An 18018-nucleotide genomic window follows, 5' to 3' on the forward strand; every position below is an offset into this window, starting at 1 on the left:
ATGAGACCTACGTTCAGAGCTGGACTACCAATCAGCCACATCTGGTCCCAATCAGTCAGGTCCCAATCAGCCAGGTCTCAATCAGCCATGGTCTCAATCAGCCGATTACCGTCGAAATCCCTCTGGTGTCTGTCATTTTGTTAGGAACAGGTTTGTTTTTGATCTAATCTGTCAGTGACAACGTCACAACAGAAATGAGTTGGGTTTTTTTTTTTTAAAAATGAAAATGAAAGTAATTTAATTTTCATCTGATTTCAATATTATCTATGCGCAAAAGGCTATAATGAACGAAATGTTAATTATGTGCTCCTTTTATACAGAGCGAAGCTCTACAGCATCGCGCAAAGCGCGGTGCTTGAGCAAAGCTCTTTTCCGGTAACACAGGAGCGTAACTGAAATTGTCACCCACAGACTGTTAATTAAAAAAAAATTCAGACCGGAACCGGATACACTGGGCAAAACAGGCAATGCGCATGTCAACTTACCAAATCTCGCCCAAGCGAGATTACGCGCCTCATAGAACTATTTCTATGACGCGTCTAATCAATGACATCACATATTTTTGACGTCAATGAAAATAATTCTCACACTTTTTTGTTCTTTTTTAAAAAACAAAATTAATGTATACAATTTAGATCTAAATGAAAATCAATTTGGAAAAACTAAATTATTTAACATTTTTTGTATCACTTGAGAAAATTAATTATGAAGGTTTTATATTTGACAATAATCACATCAGCTTCGCTCTACTCAGGCAATGCCTGTTACATATTATATGATTATAGAATTAATTGGTCATTTCATCTTCAGAAGTACCTCAAATCAACTTCACTTGGAAAATCCAACAATTTCATAGGGGCTGCCATTTTGACAAGGAAAGTAATTAAAATTGAAGTTGTCTCCCCTGGCCCATTTTTTGATAATTATGTACGGAATTTTACGGAATATTCCGAAATTCCATATATGGATATTTTCGTGGCTTATACCGTACACCAATCAAAATCACGCTGTTATATTATCATCAACACAATTATTTGTAAACCATCAGCGAATTGGATGGAATGCGATATTGTAGGACACAAAAATTAATGACGTATTTGAAAGATGTGTAGGTTCACGTAGGCGTGCTGTTCCAGAATAGAAACTATTCCCCATTCTATTTGTAATATCAGCTTTCAGTTGGATAACACTTGCAATTAATATAGCCCTCAAAATGCTCAGAAGTCCTTTTATGAGAGAATTTGAGGAAGACCCTTTCTTCGCGTAAGTATAACAGGCCGAATTGAGGCATTATTTCTGCACAGTCGAGTTTATCTTTTGATAAAAATCGTGAATGATTTTTATTGTTTACGATTGAATGGTTCCCGATCGAATCCGAAAATATGCCAACAATGTTTTCTATTCATTTTTTTTGTCTAACGGGACTGGGGGTGAATTGAATTAGAATTACTACTCTGTTTATTTGTGTATTGTATTTATTATTAGATTATCGTAGAATATATGAATATATTTTTTATATATAATTATGATTTCTTTAGCCATTTAATCCATTCAGGCTTATTTTTTGTTAGTGTAAAGGAGGAGATAGGCTAAAGCTTAGTTGTTATTTATTAGTAGGTTATGGAGATTTATTATTACTTTTTGTAGCCTCAGGGCTCAGGTGTAGTCAGACTAGTAGCTTTAGTAGATTTTTGTTTTTTGATTGAATATTGAACTACCGTAACAGTAACAGGGGAATTCTGTGGATCAATCAGTAAAGTAAGGTAAGAAAGTACGATAGGCCTACAGTAATAAACAGGAACAGCGTAAACGCATCCTTACAAAAATGATTTAATGAAAAATTTCGGTTAAATTGTCCACAAATTTCAAAATACGTTAGCTGAGACAGCCATTGGTTATTTATTTTATAGCTTTTGACTTTTTATCGCCGCATTAACGAATAGTCTTCGTGCGTATCCATGGTTATTTATACGATATACATGTAGTTTAGTGTTACCAGTGCAGTTTGTTAATTATTAATTGTTTTCCTGTACAAAAATATGATCAATTATTTTATGCACCGGTAGTCTTCTAAACTTTTTAACACCATTTGTACTGCAGGCTACCATTAGCCATGGATGATTGACGTGATAATCTATCATATTTCTCGGTACAACACTGACTTGTGATTCAAATCATACAGAAAAGCAACACTATCTACTTATAAAAAAAGTGTTTTGGGTTTTTTTTTTTAAAGTTTTTCTGTTGTTTTTGTATAGAAATGAATTCTTATAATTGATTCATTTTTCTACGATTTTCACTCATGATTTAGACATACCAGACAGGTCGGGTGATCCAATTTCACCAGCAATGTTATATTGTATTTTATGAGAGAGATAGAGAGAAATGGGGTTTAGTTTAGCGTCCACATGACACAAACTAGGTCATTTCAAAATCAACATATGGATCGATTTTGTTTCAATAAATCCTTGTCACATAGAATCCAAACCACGCCACTTGATTCAGTGACAGACCCTGTGATTAGTCTAAAGTGCATGCATTCTCCCCCCCCCCCCCATATTTCATAAAACATACATCTATGTAAGTACATGTAATATTGTAGGCCTATTTAATAAAGAATAATGCACACCTGTCTGTAATACCTGTATTTCCGTAAGGTAGTTAAGTTAATGTGTGTCACGACTCATGATGATAAATGTAATCAATACATTGAGCAGCCATGAAGAGAGAATGTTGATGTATTAACTTACATATAATTAATGAACGATAAAATATAGGTTAAATTTTAGTTAGTACACATAAATATCAATGTACTGACAGAGTATGTAATTATAAAGCTGATATCATATCTGTACCTAGGTTAATTACCTGGCTTTAACAGGTGAACATGTTTATAAGACCCAGCCCTGGTTTCACAATGCATTCTCAGACTTAAGTTACAAATTTACTCAAAATTATTCATCTTAAATGAACTAAAAGTAAAATATGTAGCCCTTTATAAAACTTTTGTTTACATCAATAAGAAACTATGTTCAAAGTTTTGTGTTTCTGGATCAAAGATATTTCTAATAAACAGAGATTGAAAATTAATTGAGTAAATTTTCAACTTGAATCTGAGAATGTTTTGTATACAGAGTATCAGGGAGACTAGTTGAACTATACTGCATTACACATTTAAAACGTAACCAAATCATGGGGGTGGTTGACCAAATGAGTAGCATGTGTGCGCTGTATCATGAGGTGTCTGTGGTTGAGTCAACTGACCTGGTTTGGATTCTCCGGTTGTACGTGACAAGGAGTAGGGTCGCCTGTCTATCCTTATGGGTTTTCTCAGGGTTCTCTGGTTTCCTCCCACTGCTAAAGACCCCTACGCGCAAGCGAATTATTGAAATAAAATTGAACCCATGTTAGTCCGGAAATGACCTAGTTTGTGTGGACTGGACTTAAACCTCATTTCTCTCTCTCTCTCCAAATCATGGGGGTATTGGGTGGCCGAATGGTTTTATGTATGTAGTTTGTGTCTGACATTTATTAAAAACACATAAAACATGAATTATCTGCCAGACAAAATTTCAAACACCAGAGGAAATTGTTCTGGACTGTGTCAGTGACAGGTGTCTTTCTGTACACACATATTTCCAGGCTTATATATCGGTTTTGTTTATAATTGTTAAACAAAACATCAGTGGTTTTTTAAAACAATTTTAGAACTAATTTATGAGCTTTAGATGTTTTATTCGTAGTGTTACTTCTCATTAATTGCGTACTTTATGCCTCCTTCAATCCCAATGAAGATTAAAGAAATAGAAATATTGATTCAATAAGTAATATTTGTGTGAGTGAGTAACTGGTGTAAGTATGGAGGATAGGTATTTCATTGTTATTACTTTACACGGTCTACTGGTTGTTATACCTTTAATATTTACATGTAGGTCAATCTTGAACTATTCACCCATGCGGAGGCGTGTTCAGTGGAGATCTAATATGTCTTTTAAAGCGATAGATGCATATTTTTCAAAGAAAGTCAAAACATAATTATTTATATATATTGCTTAATAGGTTGTTAAATCACTACTATAAAATCATAGGAATCATTCTAACCCTTAAAATAACAATAATATGAGCAAACCAGAAATAATTACATGTACCTCCCTACAATGTAGTTTTCAATAAGATCGCAGGCTAGCGCTGCCATCTAGAGTTGATTATGGCCTAGATAGGTTAATTAATGTCTAATTAATAATTTAGATAACATTTCAGGCCTATAGAAAAACCTGAAATAGGCAGATTTAGCTCTTGCATAATGTATGTTTAAATAATAAATTATACATGATAGGATTAGTATGATTATTTGTTAGAACTGTGTATAATTACATGTGTATACATGTATATTATAGACATATATGTACAGTATGATTTTATAAAATACGGCTATCTCTTTAAATTTAAAACAACACATGTATTCAAACCAGAATAATGTTTCCATCATTAGTATGCTGTTTATTATATAATTTAACAGAATTAAGATCTGTTATAACAATGTTCTTGAATAATGTCCCATTGTTGTTGAACCCGCAACAACATCACTGACTGTAAACAAACGTTATTTCAAAATTAAATTTTCCAAAGTTGTATACATGTAGATGTTTGTAAGATTCAATGGCCATATTATAGTAATTTTTTTTTAACTCAAAACTAAGTTAGTTGTACTTGAGAAATGTGTGTGTTTAGTAAGATTTAATAAGCTTTATATTTATAGTATATTTTATCATCACTCAAAGACTGGTTTTTATTTTTTAAAGATACATGTACATTAGTTAAGAGTTTAACTAATAATTCAAAAATAGATGATAAAAAAAGAAAATATTGACAATTTCATTCAAATTGTCAAGTTATCATTGTTTGTAGTTTTGACAAGATGAGTGCACGCACTGGTAACCAGGGCACTGGTATAATCGTGACTTGACCTCACTTTGTTTCCCATTTTTAAATGGCGAACCGTTCTAATCTAGTTAAAATATCGAGTATCCGATGCCATCGAGGGTTGATTATGGTCTGGATAAGTTAATTAATGTCTAATTAATAATTGAGATAACATTTCAAACCTAAAGAAAGACCTGCAATTGACAGATTTAGCTCTTGTATAATGTATGTTTAAATAACTATATTGTTTCTTTAAACAAATGTAAAATGTCATTTTGACGTTAAATTGATAAGATCTATTTGTTTTGATTGAAGAGTCTTAAGTTTATATACATTATCAATTGTATTGATAATTTGCATGTATATGAGAAAGAATATTTGGTTGTGGTGTACGTTACATATATTTTATGTGTACATGTAATATAGTCATCACAGACAATCTTATTTACTTAGGGTAGAGTGGTTTATATCTTTAAAGCGATTTATTACTCATGCTTTTTGTATTATACACGAACTAAAGGATAAAACTCTTCTTTTTTTTTTCACGTAAATCAAGTTTGCTAAGAATTCAATCATGTGTTGTTTGCACTCTGGGGACATGTACATGTAACATATTTTGCGATATTATTCATTTCAAAATATTAAATCAATATTTTATTTTTGGCATGAATAATGGACTGTACAGCTCTAATTGCCCTTGGAGCCATGATGGCTCACAATGTAAAGGTCCTAGGTACAATCTTGGTGTTTGACTGAGGAAGTTCCATGATACGTATTTATGAATAGGTTTCCTCCCTCAGTTCAGGACCTCTCTAGTCGTTCAGGTGGGATGGAGTCCGAGATCCTGTATACGCTTTGGTTTGCATGTAAGAAAACAAATTAGAGCAGGTCTAAACACCACTGTCTGTGCAAAATGTCTATGCATACCATTTCATTTCTAGGAACCGCATCACACATGATCAAATTCACACAACAAAACCTACTAACAGCCCTCAAAATACACAGACATCGCAAACAATAAACAACAAATGTACAGTGTATGAGAATATTTATCGAGGATATTGATTTATATTAAGGGCGGGGGGGTTGGATGGCTGAATGGTTAGCGCATGTGCATGTTGTATCATAAGGTCTGTCATTGAGTCAACTGACGTGGTTTTGATTCCCTGGTTGTACGTGACAAGGAGTAGAGTCGCCTGTCTAAACTTGTGTAGTTTTCTCTGGGTCCTCCGGTTTCCTGCCACTGTAAGCCTGTAACACTAGACATAGTATAAGTTATAATATATTCAATAATACTGTAAATATACCAGACATGTATGTTACATGTATGAATGACTGGAATGCGAGTCATATGATATTTATTATATTACATATAAATTATCTGGCAGTTAAATCAATTTTATATACAAGTTTAGGTAAAATATACAATCAGTCCACCATTATACACCCAGTAACATGAACACTGGCTTTAAAAATTACAAGATCATGGAATAATTTACAGGTTAAAGGAAATCAGTCATACATGTTAAAATACTTGGTCTATAAAATATATAGGCTTATACTTGTAATCAGCAAATCTTTATCATACTGGTGTCTCGAAACCACATGAATAAATTTACATACATGTATTGTTATATATTTTTCTCAGTCATGGATGCTGGCAATCCAGCAATATGAATCTTGTATTTGAGAAATTTTATAAGATTTTGTAATACATGTATGTTTTTATGTCCATGAAATAAAATTGGTTAGGTTATTATAAATTGATAACAACATTGCTACTATGAATAAAATCTTCATCCATAAGGACTGTGTGGTGGCTACTATGAATAAAACCTTCATCCATTGAGGCGGTGTGGTGAACTGGTGGTATGGTTAGTGTGGGGCTCATGCTGTTGGTCGCCAAAGTCACTATTTGCGATAAAAAAATAATGGATAAAAATTTTACGGCAATAAAGTTTTCTTTTTAGGAAGTGGCGAAAAAAAGAGTCTTACTTAAAACGTTTAATCGTATTGGGGGAGGGGAGTTGGATAGCCGAATGGTTAGTGCTTGCACGTTGTATAATAAGGTGTGTCATTGGGTCAACTGGCGTGGTATCGATTCCACGGTTGTACGTGGCAAGGAGTAGGGTGGCCTGTCCTCCGTTTCCTCCCACTGCTGAAGGCCCCTACACGCATGCGAATAATTGAAATAAAATTGAATCATGTGAGTCCTGACATGACCTAGCCTGTGTTGAGTGGGCGTTAAACCCCATTTCTCTCTTTAAGTATGGTTTACATTACCTTTAAGGCTGGCTTTATGTCACATTGTTCACATTTCCGTGTGTCATATTATATCGTATACTGTATGTGTCACTAACAAACAATAAAAGTAAATTTAGCGTAGGCCTACACTAAATAGAATGATATCATAAATAATATATTTATTATAGAGACAATATTTGATCAGTCGGGAGAACGATTTACCTACAGATCAACAGACTATTGTACCGTGTAATACGTAATTCATAACACTTTATTTTATCTCTAGATATTTGACGATCTATTTTACTCTCCGTACTATTAGGAAACATTACACTTATATAGTGTACTCAAGAAGCTTATCTGTTTGAATTTGAAATAAGAGTAGCGTTTTCAGGTGCTAAAGTGTTCAATGGCTGACAAAAAGTCCAAGTTTTATTGAACACCAGACACTTGTATAGTATTCATATTGGCTTCAATCTGATTAGAACACAGATCCTATTTCGTTTCTTTTTTTATAGTTTAAAATTTCGTTTTACTTGTCTTTACTACACTAGGATCTGGAAGAGGTGTTATATAACCCGTGTTCTGGTTGATGTGAGAGATTAGCCAATGAAACAGTCTGTTACAGCTAGTTTTTAGCTTAAAGTGCGCGGAACTGTGGGTAAATCACCAGAAATGTCAACGCCGATTGGTTAATCAAATGTCTGACGTCACAAGGTCAAAAGACACTCATATGAAAAAACGGTATATAGTTCTGTGTTTTAATCAGATTGTATTGGCTTGTATGTGAATGTCAAGAAGAAGCTTGACAGTTGGAATTCGATATCCATTTTTATACGCCCACATTGAAATGTGGACGTATATTGCCGTCGCCCCCATCCGTCCGTCTGTCCGTCCGTCGGTCCATCGTCCACAATTTCTTGTGAACGCTCTAACGCCAAAAGTTATCATCCAATTGTTTTAAAATTGATATATGTTGTTTACGTTAGTGAGATGAAGAAGCCTATTGAATTTCAGCAATTTCCGTTTATTACATCTAGAGTTATGGCCCTTGTTTCACTTTATTGATCCTTGTGAACGCTCTAACGTCAAAAGTTATCAACCGATCTTTCTGAAATTTATTTGCATTATTTAGATTACTGAAACGAAGAAGCCTATTGAATTTCAGCAATTTCCGTTAATTACGTCTAGAGTTATGGCCCTTGTTTCACTTTATTGATCCTTGTGAATGCTCTAACGTCAAAAGTTATCATTCCATCTTTCTGAAAATTATTGCATTATTTAAATTAGTGAGACGAAAAGCCTATTGAATTTCAGCAATTTCCGTTTATTACGTCCAGAGTTATGGCCCTTGTTTCACTTTATTGAACCTTGTGAACGCTCCAACACCAAAAGTTATCACCCAATCTTTGTGAAATGTTTATGCATTATTTAGATTAGTCAAACGAAGAAGCCTATTGAATTTCAGCAATTTCCGTTTATTACGTCTAGAGTTATGGCCCTTGTTTCACTTTATTGATCCTTGTGAATGCTCTAACGTCAAAAGTTATCATTCCATCTTTCTGAAAATTATATGCATTATTTAAATTAGTGAGACAAAAAAGCCTATTTAATTTCAGCAATTTCTGTGTATTACGTCTAGAGTTATGGCCCTTGTTTCACTTTATTGAACCTTGTGAACGCTCCAACGCCAAAAGTTATCACCGAATCATTGTGAAATGTATATGCATTATTTAGATTAGTGAAACGAAGAAGCCTATTGAATTTCAGCAATTTCCGTTTATTACGTCTAGAGTTATGGCCCTTGTTTCACTTTATTGATCCTTGTGAACGCTCTAACGCGAAAAGTTATCACCCGATCTTTGTGAAATTTATATGCATGATTTAAATTAGTGAAATGAAAAAGCCTATTGAATTTCAGCAATTTACAATAATTACTTCTAGAGTTATTGCCCTTGTTTCATTTTGTTAAACCTTGTTAATGCTCGATTGATGAAAGTTATCATCCGATATGTTTTAAATTTATATGCATTATTTAAATTAGTAAATCGAAAAAGCCTGTCAAATTTCAACAATTTCTGTAGATTACTCCTAGAGTTGAGACCCTTGTTTCAGTTTTTAGAACCTTGTAAACCCTCCAACGACAAAATTTATAATCTGATCTGTATGGAACTGTCTTGTAAAGGCCCCCAATTACATGTACCTACAAAGGAATAAAAATGCGACAACCCTTGTCGACCGCTGGGACGATTTAGCTGCTGTGGGCGTATGTTTTGTTGCCTGGCAACCTATCTTATTCATTTTGTATTGCTCATTTCAGTGCACACAGAGATCGCATGCTGTCGATGGGATCAATGTTTCCGATGCCCGATCCATTCTCCCGACCTCAGATTCAAGATTCTAGGATAGTGGAACGAGAACGACGTTCTCGAGACAGACGTCATCAATTACAGCGACAACAGATGCAGCAACCTTCACCTTTACCGATGATGTCATTTGGATTTAACGGCATGTTGTCTAATATGGAAAAAATGATGTCAGATATGCACAAACAGTTTGTAAGTTATATCTAATCCTTGAGAGACATTTAGCAATTGATTTATGATATATTACTAGAACACTTATTATGGATACAATCACTTGGTTTATTATACTGCAACATTTCAACAAAATTTCACAAGTCGTTTACCCATGATATGTCTTATTTGTACGTTAAGTATTTGCTTGAAAAGGACTTGTGAAATGTTTGTTAGACCAATCCATGTCCTTGTCGCATCCTGTAGATTTAGAATAACTAGTATTATAATTTGTTTTCCAGGAACAACCTCTCGTTAGTCCGGTTGGTGGAGGTCACAATTTCACCCAGTCATCGTTTGTATCATATTCTAACGTAGGTCAGGGAGCTCCTAGAGTATATCAGGCATCGTCGTCTCAAAGATGTCGTGGAGGGGTAAGTACTCAACTATATTCTCCAACTCTTCTCTTTCAAAATATATTCTCAACTTCTGCGATCATTGCTCAGAAATTTAATGCAATATCATTGTTTACTTTGTTGAACAATTCTGCAAACAGGAATTTAGTTCTTTATTTATTTGCATTAAATTTTCTTTATTTGTTTATTTATTCCATCTTTGATCAGAGGTTTACCAATTTTGCTCATTTATGTATGTTTGAATGATTGTTGAATATTTTAATGTAAAGGTCATTTAAATATTTCATATATATATCATTTAATGAATAAATGGCCTTTTCATTGTCATTATGTCTTAACTTTTATAATTTATCTAGAGTCTGGGGGCATAGGTTAGGCAGGATGACAAATAAAAATTTTAGCCGATAAAATACATTTGTCTGGTGCCGTCCGGTTAGCGTTATCTGTCTTGAAGTATTTACATGAGGTGGCGCGGTATTCCTCATATGGCGGGATTCTAAGTAATGTGCTAAAATATTACTTAATTATGTGTTTATGATAATGTGTTAATAACCCTCTTTATTTATTTATTTATTTATTTATTTACAGGTTGTAGAAACGAAGAAAACCGAGAGAGATTCTAGAACAGGTGTAGAAAAAGTCGTTATAGGTCATAAAATAGGTGAAAGAGAACATAAAATAGAGAAACAAAATAACAGGGTTACAGGTGAACAAGTTGAAAATCAGGAATTTATTAATTTAGATGAAGGTAAGAATTGTACAAAATTAAAAATCTCCACTCAACAGCAGTACAAAAATAGACTTAGGTGCAAATCTGAAACGTTCTGAAGATGAATTAACCACCTCTCATATAACCTAGACCGGGTTTTCGATTTCTACGTTTTCGGAAAAAGATAATCGCGATTTTCCGCAAAGCCTTCGTCTGTCAATGATGCCGAAAGGAATGCCTGGCAAGGGAAAGTATAGTTGTTCGAATGGGAAAAAATACTGAGGGACTGTGTATACACATTGGCGTGCACTTAAAAGAACCCTTGGCAGTTGGAATTCAATATAAGAGTAGGCTATAGCACTGCTATCTGGGCAAAATTTCCCTCATAGCACACTGTATGGCGTTAGCCTGTTTTCATTAGCCCAGTTGGAACAGAACAGTAGGACATTAAACCCCATTTCATTTTATTTCATTTCGATATTTACATACCGGCAAATACCTCATCGTAGAGAGAGATGGCACAGATTTTGCAGCGTGGTTCCCCTTGTCAGTGATGCATTACGGAGGGCCTGACAAAGACAGTTGTCTAGTCATTTGGATGGGACGGAAAACCGAGATCTTGTGTACAGTAGGCCGTTAAACCCCATTTTATTTTGTTGCTAGGATTGTTGTGTGCTGTTGATCTCTGTTAAATTAAATTTATCTTTGATTTTATATTTGTAGAGGAAGCCGAAAAATTTGATCAAGAATTTCAAGATAATATAAGAAAAACGATGCCAGTTCGAGGTGGGGCCGATCATATACGTAGACATCGTGTTAATCCCACAGAAGGTCAAGGCCACAGTCATTCCCATAGTTACACTCAACGACCTCCTCGTCAAATACTTCCTCCAACACCCAGATATAGAAGTTATCGAGATAGGAATTAATATTATACTGTAGTGTGATAGGTAAATATACGATGATTAGACCTAGTGTTATATTCAAGAAAAGGGGCGGGGGGATTATACTGTAGTACGATAGGTAAAAATATGCTGATTAAACCTAGAGCCATATTCAAGGGAGGGGAGGGGAGATGGGTGAGTTTGGTGTGCATGTAAAAGAACCCTTGGTAGTTCAAATCTGATATAATAGTAGGCCATAGCGTTACAGTCTGGCAAAATTTTCACTATAACACACTGTATGGCGCATGTCCGTCTTCATTATCCCAGTCGGAGCAGAACAGTAGGACGTTAAACCCCATTTCATTTCATGTCCACTGCACAAAGTAGTTGATGCATGTAGGAAAAATTGAGGAACTAATGCCGGGCATATTTCATATTATGAATATCTATGAAAATTTGATCTTTTCAGATGTGTGTGGTATTTATGATTTGTAGTAAAGGTTTTGACAAACCTCAAGTCATCTGACACAGCAAAGAAAGATGGCTGCTATATAAACAGTGTTTGAGAGTTATCTCCCATTCAAGGGTAATCCCCACTATCATATAGTGATTTTGATTTCCACAAAAGATGTGAGAACAAATATTTAAAGGCATTTCTTTTTTTATCTCTTATTGAGTTGTTTGTTTTCACTAGGATATTTACATTTGTGACCTTTGATAGCAAAATAGGTTGGAAGTCACAAGTCTTTTATAAACAAAAATGTTCAAATCTGCTAAAATATTTTTGGTTTCCACATAGGATGTGAGGCATCTTTTTTTATCTCTTTTTGAGTTGTTTGTTTTCACTAGGATATTTACATTTGTGACCTTTGATAGCAAAATAGGTTGGAAGTCACAAGTCGTTTAAGATATAAACAAAAATGTTAAAACCAGCTAAAATATTTTTCATTGATATTACAAGAAAGTAAAGTTTAGATTGGATAAAAATAGCAAACTAAATTTTTTTTTATATTTTTAGCCTATTTCGACATTTTTGTGCATATATTATTATCATAAACATTGACTCCACGATTTCCTATTCATTTTGCTGTTACGCGTCAAATTTGGTCTTGTGAAAAGATATCTTGGTTTGTAATACTTAGTATTGGTTCATTATGTCTTTATTCTTTGTACGTTTTGTAAGTGGCTGTTCCAAATTACGATAAGATCAATTTGAACATGTCATTGAATTTAGAAGTTTTATATTTTGTACATATGAAAAATTTTGTAAGTGGCTGTATTGCCGTGCCAAATTACGATACGATCGGTTTAAAGGTTACAACTAGCATTTGCGTGAAATTAGAAGAACAATAATTAGTTATGTTTTTAAACTGCATTTAATTGGAAACATGAGAAAGATTGAATTCTACCAGCAACCACGGTCTATTACTTAAAGATACTAGAATTGTCTTTCTGAAAACCACGTGATACCAATTGAGTATTCACTGGTGTCTACTGATAAGTTCATAACTGTGTTTTTCTTTATTTATTCTGAGTCATTCTATGACTAGTCTCTCTGTCTATGATTGTATGCCGTCTGACTTACCATGTTTTTATTTTGCAATATTACCGGCGTTTTGGCTGAAGTGAGGGATAAGCCAATGAAACAGTCTGTTGCGACGACTTCTTGGCGTGTCATGCACGGAACTGTGGGTAAACCACTAGAAACGTCAACGCTGATTGATTAATCAATGTCTTGTGTCATAGGAATCAATGTCTGGCGTTATAATGTCAAAAGCCGCTCGTACGACCCCAGACACGACCTACGTGTACAACTTGTCAGATCTTCATGTAGTGTAGGCCATCGGAATTATAAAAAAAAAATGAAACAAAATATAGATGTGTATTTTAATCAGATTGGCTGTTGATCTAAATCTTACGTAATGCATCTTTAAAGCTAGTTTTGTTATTAAAACGTTATATTTGTGTTAAATCTATAATTGTTATAGAAATTATAAACTACTTCTAGTTGTAATGTAGCGCTATAGAAGACAATAACGCTATTAAAGTCTTCAAAATATAATCAATTGGATTAGCTAAATTGCGAGCGTATTTAATGCTCACCCGAAGGTCGAGGTGCGTCGGGAGGCCCAAGAGTGAAAACGTGAAGGACTGATGTAGCGCTATAGAAGACAAACTATAATGATAATAATAGGATTGATTTGGTTGGAGAAAGAAATATTTCTCTTCCGTGAAAAAGTTCCTATAAATACTTTATTTGTTTTATTTTAAAATGTTAGAAATATACCAATAAAATATTCAACTTTTTGAATGCGTTCAATCAAAGATGTTATTTTGAATGAATTCAAAAATGTTATTGTTGATTTATTAAAAAAAAAGAAAAGATTTTGCATTTTTTAGACTGTGTATGTAGTAATAAAAAATTTGTTTGGAATTAGGGAATTTTTATGGTCATACTTTTTGTTGATAGATCTACGTGTTGTTTGTGTCTCGGTTTTAAATTTACGTAGAATATGGAAGATAAAACGAGTCCGGTTATATCTCATGTACAAAATAACCCCGACCCCGACCCCCACTGAATACCCGGAATGAGTCAAGATTTTAATAATTGTCCATCTTTTGGGGAGATTTTTGTTGATAGAAATATGATAGAAATATTAATTTTGTTGAATATGATTGGAGATTGCCAATGTTAAAAAGTTTCAAAGAATACATATTGTAATTATAGTAGCTAAACCTTGATCGCCTAGTATTCCCCAAAAAACATGGAACAAACAAAGATATTAATATTTGTCAACTATTTGGAAATTGTCTTTAATAAACTGGGGGGGTGGATGGCCGAATGGTTAGCACGTGCGTGCTGTATCATAAGGCCTGTCATTGAGTCAACTGCCGTGGTTTCGAATCCCCGGTTGTACATGACAAGGAGTTGGGTAGCCCGTCCAACCTCGTGGGTTTTCTCTAGGTCCTCCGGTTTCCTCCCACTGCTAAAGACCCCTACGCGCAAGCGAATTATTGAAATAAAATTAAACCATTTGTTAATCTCGAAATGACCTAGTTTGTGTCGAGTGGAAGTTAAACCCCATTTCTCTCCCTCTCTCTCTTTGATAAACTGATTGAAATTGAATATTTGTTGAGTGTGATTGAAGATTGTCAACAATTACAAAGTTTTATGTAATATGTATAATTAATAGATTTAAATTTATATAATTCTATGTATGTTATTAGGTACCTTGTTACGATATATTGTCGTTGTATGATTATAACTATACAAACCGTCCCAACAGAATTAAACATCACATTTTAATATTTTCATCTTGAACAAGAAATGATTTAGAATGAAGAATTAAGTGCTCTTAAAACTGTTGAATATGGAGTAAGTCACTTAGCTATATTTATGTTCTAGATTAGTTAAAGATTATGTGCATTTTTTTTCTTCTTTGGTCCATGCTCTTCAAAAAAAAAAGTCTAGGCTCCTACAATTCAAGTCAGTGAGACACGAAACAGTACTTATGTTCCTTTGACAATTGTGCTTTGATTGAAGAACTTTGATTTTTGATATGGCGTCGCTTTGATTGAAGAACTTCGATTTTTGATACGGCGTCCAAATTCCAAGACGGAAGTGATGAAGACTACCATGTTCCTGATCAATGTGGTACTTGGTTTTAAATATTTATATGTGTGTGTACATCCAAACTTATTCTAGTTTGATGGAAGGATTTAGTTCTAACAAAACAGACTATGTGTTTATTTACAACTACAGCAATATTCATACCTGAGTCTTGATTCTAATATTTAGAAATAAACGATTCACAAGCAAATTTCATCTACTAGTGACTTTATTCATGAAAAACAATTGAATTTGTCAAAGGGTTAGAAGAATTAAACTCCAGCTACGTAAGTTTGTTGTACTTCAGCTTAGGAGAGACTATAGTAACATAGTGTGGAATTTAAGGGATTATTGATTTAAAGAAATTTAAACTTTGTATTAATGTAGTTGATATGTATTTTTCAGTGAGTCCCATGTACAGCAACATGTATGCAATATGTATTATGTCACGGTTGCTATGACTACTATCTAACAATAAATCTTGTGTAGTTGATATAAACTGGTCACTAAGACCTCTCTGTATAATATAGGGGGGTTGGATGACTGAATGGTTAGCGCATGTGCGTTGTATCATAAGGTCTGTCATTGAGTCACCTGGTGTGGTTTTGATTTCCCGGTTGTACGTGACAAGGAGTAGGGTCGCCTGTCCAACCTCGTGGGTTTTCTCTGGGTCCTCCAGTTTTCTCCCACTGCTTAAGACCCCTACGTACGTGCAAGCGAATTATTGAAATAAATTCAAACCATAGGTTAGTCCCAAAATGACTTAGTTTGTGTCGAGTGGATGTTATTGAACTGTTTCTCATTCTTCACCTAGAGAGCTATCTACTTCATACTTTGAGAATAGATTTTCAGTCAGAGCTGATTGTAGACAGACAGCCAGCCAAGCTAAGTTTAGTTTGATTGTTTCTATGACTACTAATGAACAATAAATCTCTCGTACCTACATGTATATTCTCCCGTCAAAAGGCAAAACCTAGTAATTCACTTTTTTCTTATTTTGAGAAAACAAAGGAAAACGTAATGAATGAATATTAAACCCCAGCTCATCCATTGATTTGACTATTGAGTTACTAGGTTTTGCTGTGGTATACTAGGCAATTGAAGGAAGTTGCTAGGTTGTGTCATGGGTGTAACTGCTTACAAAATCAAAAGATTGGAAGATCTAGTACAACAACAGGAAGCACATACCCTAGTAACTACAAATTTGGTCCTAACTCAATTTTGATAAAAAAGTGAGTTACTAGGTTTTGCCTTTTGACGGGAGTATTATAGAACTGTTTCTATGACTACTAATGAACATTAAATATCTCGTACCTACATATGTATATTATTTATAGTGCTGTATATTTATGTCATGTTTGTAAATAATTTCTCATTTCAATAAAATATAATTATTCACATGTAATAGGTATTCTTTTATTCATTCCTTTTAAGGGGGTTTGGTGGCCGAATGGTTAGAGCATGCGCACTGTATCATAAGGTCTGTCAATTCCCCAGTTGTACATGACAAGGAATAGGGTCGCCAGTTGAACCTCATGGGTTTTCTCCAGGTCCTCCGGTTTCCTCTCACTGCTAAAGACCTCTACGCGCATGCGAATTATTGAAATATAATTGAACCATATGTTAGTCGTATCCTTTTATTCATAGTCTCTAAAACTCACTTAAAATATAGATATAGATGTTATATACTTTGGGACATACAGAAAATATTGTGAAATAATCACAACTGTTCTCAATGACTTGGAACCCACGATGGCTAAGTGGGTAAGACGCTGGCTCGCTAGTCTGGAGGTCACACGTTCAATCCCTGCATTGGCCGAGAAATAGTTCATCAGGATTTTCCAACGTGGTTTCCCATGTCAGTGTTGCAGGACGGAGGGCCTGACAATGACAGCTGTCGATTTGTTTGGATGGGACGAAAAAGGGAGGTCGCGTGTATACATTGGAATGCATCTAAAAGATCCCTTGGCAGTTGGAATTCAAATATATATGAGAAGGCCTTACTGCAGTGTATGCCCGTCTTCATTAGAGAGAAATCCAACATCATTTGACATCATTTTTATACGCCCACATTGAAATGTGGTCGTATATTGTCGTCGCCAGAGTTATGGCCCTTGATCACTTTGAAAAATCTTGTGGACGCTCTAAAGGCCAAAGTTAATATCCGATTGACTTTAAATTTATACACAGTGTTTAAGGTCATGAGACTAAGAAGCCTATTGATTTTCAGCGATTTCCGATAATTACTACCAGAGTTATGGCCCTTGATCAAATCAAAAAATCTTGTGGACGCTCTAATGGCCAAAGTTAATATCCGATTGACTTTAAATTTATACACAGTGTTTAAGGTCATGAGACGAAGAAGCCTATTGATTTTCAGCAATTCCCGATAATTACTGCCGAAGTTGTGGCCCTTGATCACTTCAAAAAATCTTGTGGATGCTCTAAAGGCCAAAATTAATATCCGATTAACTTTAAATTTATACACAATGTTTAAGGTCATGAGATGAAGAAACCTATTGATTTTCAACAATTTCTGATAATTACTGCAAGAGTTATGGCCCTTGATCACTTCAAAAAAATTTTTGGATGCTCTAGAGGCTAAAGTTAATATCCGATTGACATTAAATTTATACACAGTGTTTAAGGTCATAAGATGATGAATCCTGTTGGTTTTCAGCAATTTCTGATAATTACTGCTAGAGTTATGGCCCTT

General features: G+C 34.4%; 1 protein-coding gene across 1 annotated transcript; it reads left to right on the forward strand.

Moving 5' to 3' along the window:
- The first annotated feature begins 1096 nt into the window (after positions 1-1096).
- Positions 1097-16707, forward strand: LOC126827917 (myeloid leukemia factor 1). The gene is made up of 6 exons (XM_050557499.2): positions 1097-1263; positions 9488-9725; positions 9986-10117; positions 10688-10847; positions 11532-11758; positions 12162-16707. The coding sequence occupies exons 1-5, from the start codon at positions 1214-1216 to the stop codon at positions 11735-11737; spliced, it is 786 nt and encodes a 261-aa protein (XP_050413456.1). The 5' UTR covers positions 1097-1213; the 3' UTR covers positions 11738-11758; positions 12162-16707.
- The last annotated feature ends 1311 nt before the right edge of the window (positions 16708-18018 follow it).

The sequence above is a fragment of the Patella vulgata genome, chromosome 7 (genome assembly GCF_932274485.2).
Source record: "Patella vulgata chromosome 7, xgPatVulg1.2, whole genome shotgun sequence".
NCBI classification, from domain to species: Eukaryota; Metazoa; Mollusca; class Gastropoda; family Patellidae; genus Patella; species Patella vulgata.